The sequence below is a fragment of the Colobus angolensis genome, unplaced genomic scaffold, assembly GCF_000951035.1.
Source record: "Colobus angolensis palliatus isolate OR3802 unplaced genomic scaffold, Cang.pa_1.0 Scaffold39, whole genome shotgun sequence".
Taxonomy (NCBI): domain Eukaryota; kingdom Metazoa; phylum Chordata; class Mammalia; order Primates; family Cercopithecidae; genus Colobus; species Colobus angolensis.
This window is the reverse complement of record NW_012117265.1, coordinates 4,579,826-4,582,338: the sequence shown is the minus strand read 5'-3', so window position 1 is coordinate 4,582,338 and position 2,513 is coordinate 4,579,826. Positions and strand designations below refer to the sequence as shown.

Here is a 2,513-nt window from a genome sequence, read left to right as displayed (position 1 = left end):
GGACCAAGCTGTGGAAGAGGGAGAGAGAGGTGAGTAGGAGGGCTAAGGTCCCCGTGTGTGGGTGCAGAAATAAGGTGAGTGAGGCATGGCCCAGTGGGTGAGGCTGGCTTCAGTGGGCATGGCTGGCCTCAGTGGGCGAGTCTTGCATCTCTTGGGGCAAGGACGAAGTGGGTACATTCTTCTCCCATTACCCTGGCTTGGATGTTGTAGGAGGCACTGAATATCTGGGTCAGGGCAGAGTGAGGAGGACGGGGCACTAACCAGACCCTGCAGGACCCTCTCTGTGGTGTTGAACTTCCTGGAGCCAGGGTGATGCATGTCCTCCCCATACTGCAGATTGGTGATGGTGAAGTTGAGGGTGAATGGCACCAGGAGAGGAACAGCTGCTGTAGTAGGAATTGAAAATAAATACTGTGTTCAAAGTAGAGAAAATAGGAGTTTGCAATATACTTATCTTTAAATATAGGCAGCATTTCAACTGACTGACAAAATAAATATTTACCATGCCTCCCTTGCCTTCAATGACAGAATTTATTTTTTAAAGGATATTACATAAAATAGTAGTTAGATGCTGAGCATAGCTCTTGGTTCATATTCAGTGCTCACTATTGTCTGATGTTACCTGTTATCTTTATTATTGCCATCATCATCCTTGCTATCATTGTCACAATAACAATCATTATTATTATCACCACCACCATAATAGTCTCCACCATGACCACGACAAACATCATCATCACCACACTCAATACGTCACTATTATCATCATAACCCCATGACCATCTCTGGCATCATCCTCATCACCATCATTGTTATTGTCATCAACATCACCAGTTTCGTCATCACCATCATCAACAGCACCACCAACACCACCATCATCTTCACTAACATCATAACCGTCACTGACATCATCCTCATGTCCATCATCATCATGGTCGGCAACATCAACACCATTATCATCAGCATCACTATCATCATCATCATCATCATCATCATGAACAGCATCACTACCACCATCATCAACAGCATTACCATCATGATCATGATCATGATCACGATCATCATCATCGTCGTCAACAACTAGCACCACCACCACTATCATCAACACATGAATAGAAAAGCTCACTGAGGGCAGAGACACTTTTATTGGTTTTGTTTTCCTTGCTGTATCCCTTAGGTGTGGTACACAGTAGGTGGCCAACAAATATTTTTGGTCCACTCACTATTACCAGATGTACTGTACTTTTCCATCTTTATTTGAGTGAAAATGGCAGAGATGTTCACACTCATCAGGCATGCTATAATAGAGATGTCATTGACTGGTACTTACCTGTGGGGCTGAGGAGGAAGGATGGAGTCCCTGAGGTTCCAAGGTCCAATGTGGAGGTCCCAGGAGCTGAGGAAAAGTCCTCATCAGTGAAAGCACAAAACACTCTCATGGCGGAAATGGCAAGACAGGGGACTATTATGAGGTCTGCTGCATGTGGGCTTCAGGTGGGTCTGTCTTTGGAGCTGAGGCAGAGGGAAGCTTCAATAATTTCGGCCTTCCCAGCTCCTTTGCTCATGAGGACTTATGGGTTTATGAGGAGGGGCAGCTCCTGCTTTGCTTGATGTAGGATCAGGGGCATGTGGACGTGAGTTGAATACTCACTGTTGGTGGGGGCCACAGAGCTCCAATGGGTGAAACCTGCATAGAGAAGGAGGGAGGAAATTGTGTAAGGATTAAGGAGATGTGGAGGACGCAATAGGGGTCATGGCTATCCTGGTGCCATGGGACAGGGACCATTAAAGATTTCCTATCAGCATCCTCATAGCAGAGAAGAATGCCCTGAGGGAATGCAGTTCACGATGACGAAGAAACCATGGAGTCCAGAACTTAGTCACCCCATAGACAGCACATAACAGAATTTTCAATGGCCAGGCGGAGAGTGTGCCCGCAAGCCAGAGATTAGAGTCTGCCCAGCAGGGAGGAAGAAACTCCAACCACACCACATCTGCTCACCATTGACATAGAGACTGTCCCTGTCCAGGGTGTAGGGGCCCAGCTCTTTGATGCCATGGGTCAGCTGGTTCAGCTCCCAGTACAGCTGCTCTCTGTTGAGTCCAGGGCTTTTGGGGTCAAGATGTTGGGTGCAGATGGCATCCACTCCAGTGGCTGCCCCATTCTTCTCAGGCCTGGGGAAGGCAGGTGGGAGAAATGCAATCAAAAGATTAACTAGGAAGGGTTTTGAGATTGCTGAGGGAAGGACAGCAAGGAACCAGAGGAAATGAGAAGCCTGGGAAAGAGGTGAGAAATCACACTTAGTTTCTCTGAGTGCACCAACCACTGGTTTGCTTTGAACTGCAAGCAGGGTAATGGATATAAGAATTTTTATAAAAGTGCAAAGTGGCCTGGCACAGTGGCTCACACCTGTAATCCCAGCACTTTGGGAGGCCAAGGCGGGCAGATCACTTGAGGTCAGGAGTTCAAGACTAGCCTGGTCAACAAGGTGAAATCCCGTCTCTATGAAAAA

General features: G+C 47.2%; 1 protein-coding gene across 1 annotated transcript in view; it reads right to left on the bottom strand.

Annotated features, from left to right (window-relative positions):
- MUC16 (mucin 16, cell surface associated) overlaps positions 1 to 2,513 on the bottom strand; it is a 173,133-nt gene that overhangs the window by 79,417 nt on the left and 91,203 nt on the right. Inside the window, 6 exon segments of the mRNA XM_011954968.1 lie at positions 258 to 386; positions 1,331 to 1,396; positions 1,652 to 1,687; positions 2,003 to 2,215; positions 2,325 to 2,341; positions 2,399 to 2,403. Of these exon segments, the coding sequence (XP_011810358.1) occupies positions 258 to 386; positions 1,331 to 1,396; positions 1,652 to 1,687; positions 2,003 to 2,215; positions 2,325 to 2,341; positions 2,399 to 2,403 (466 nt within the window).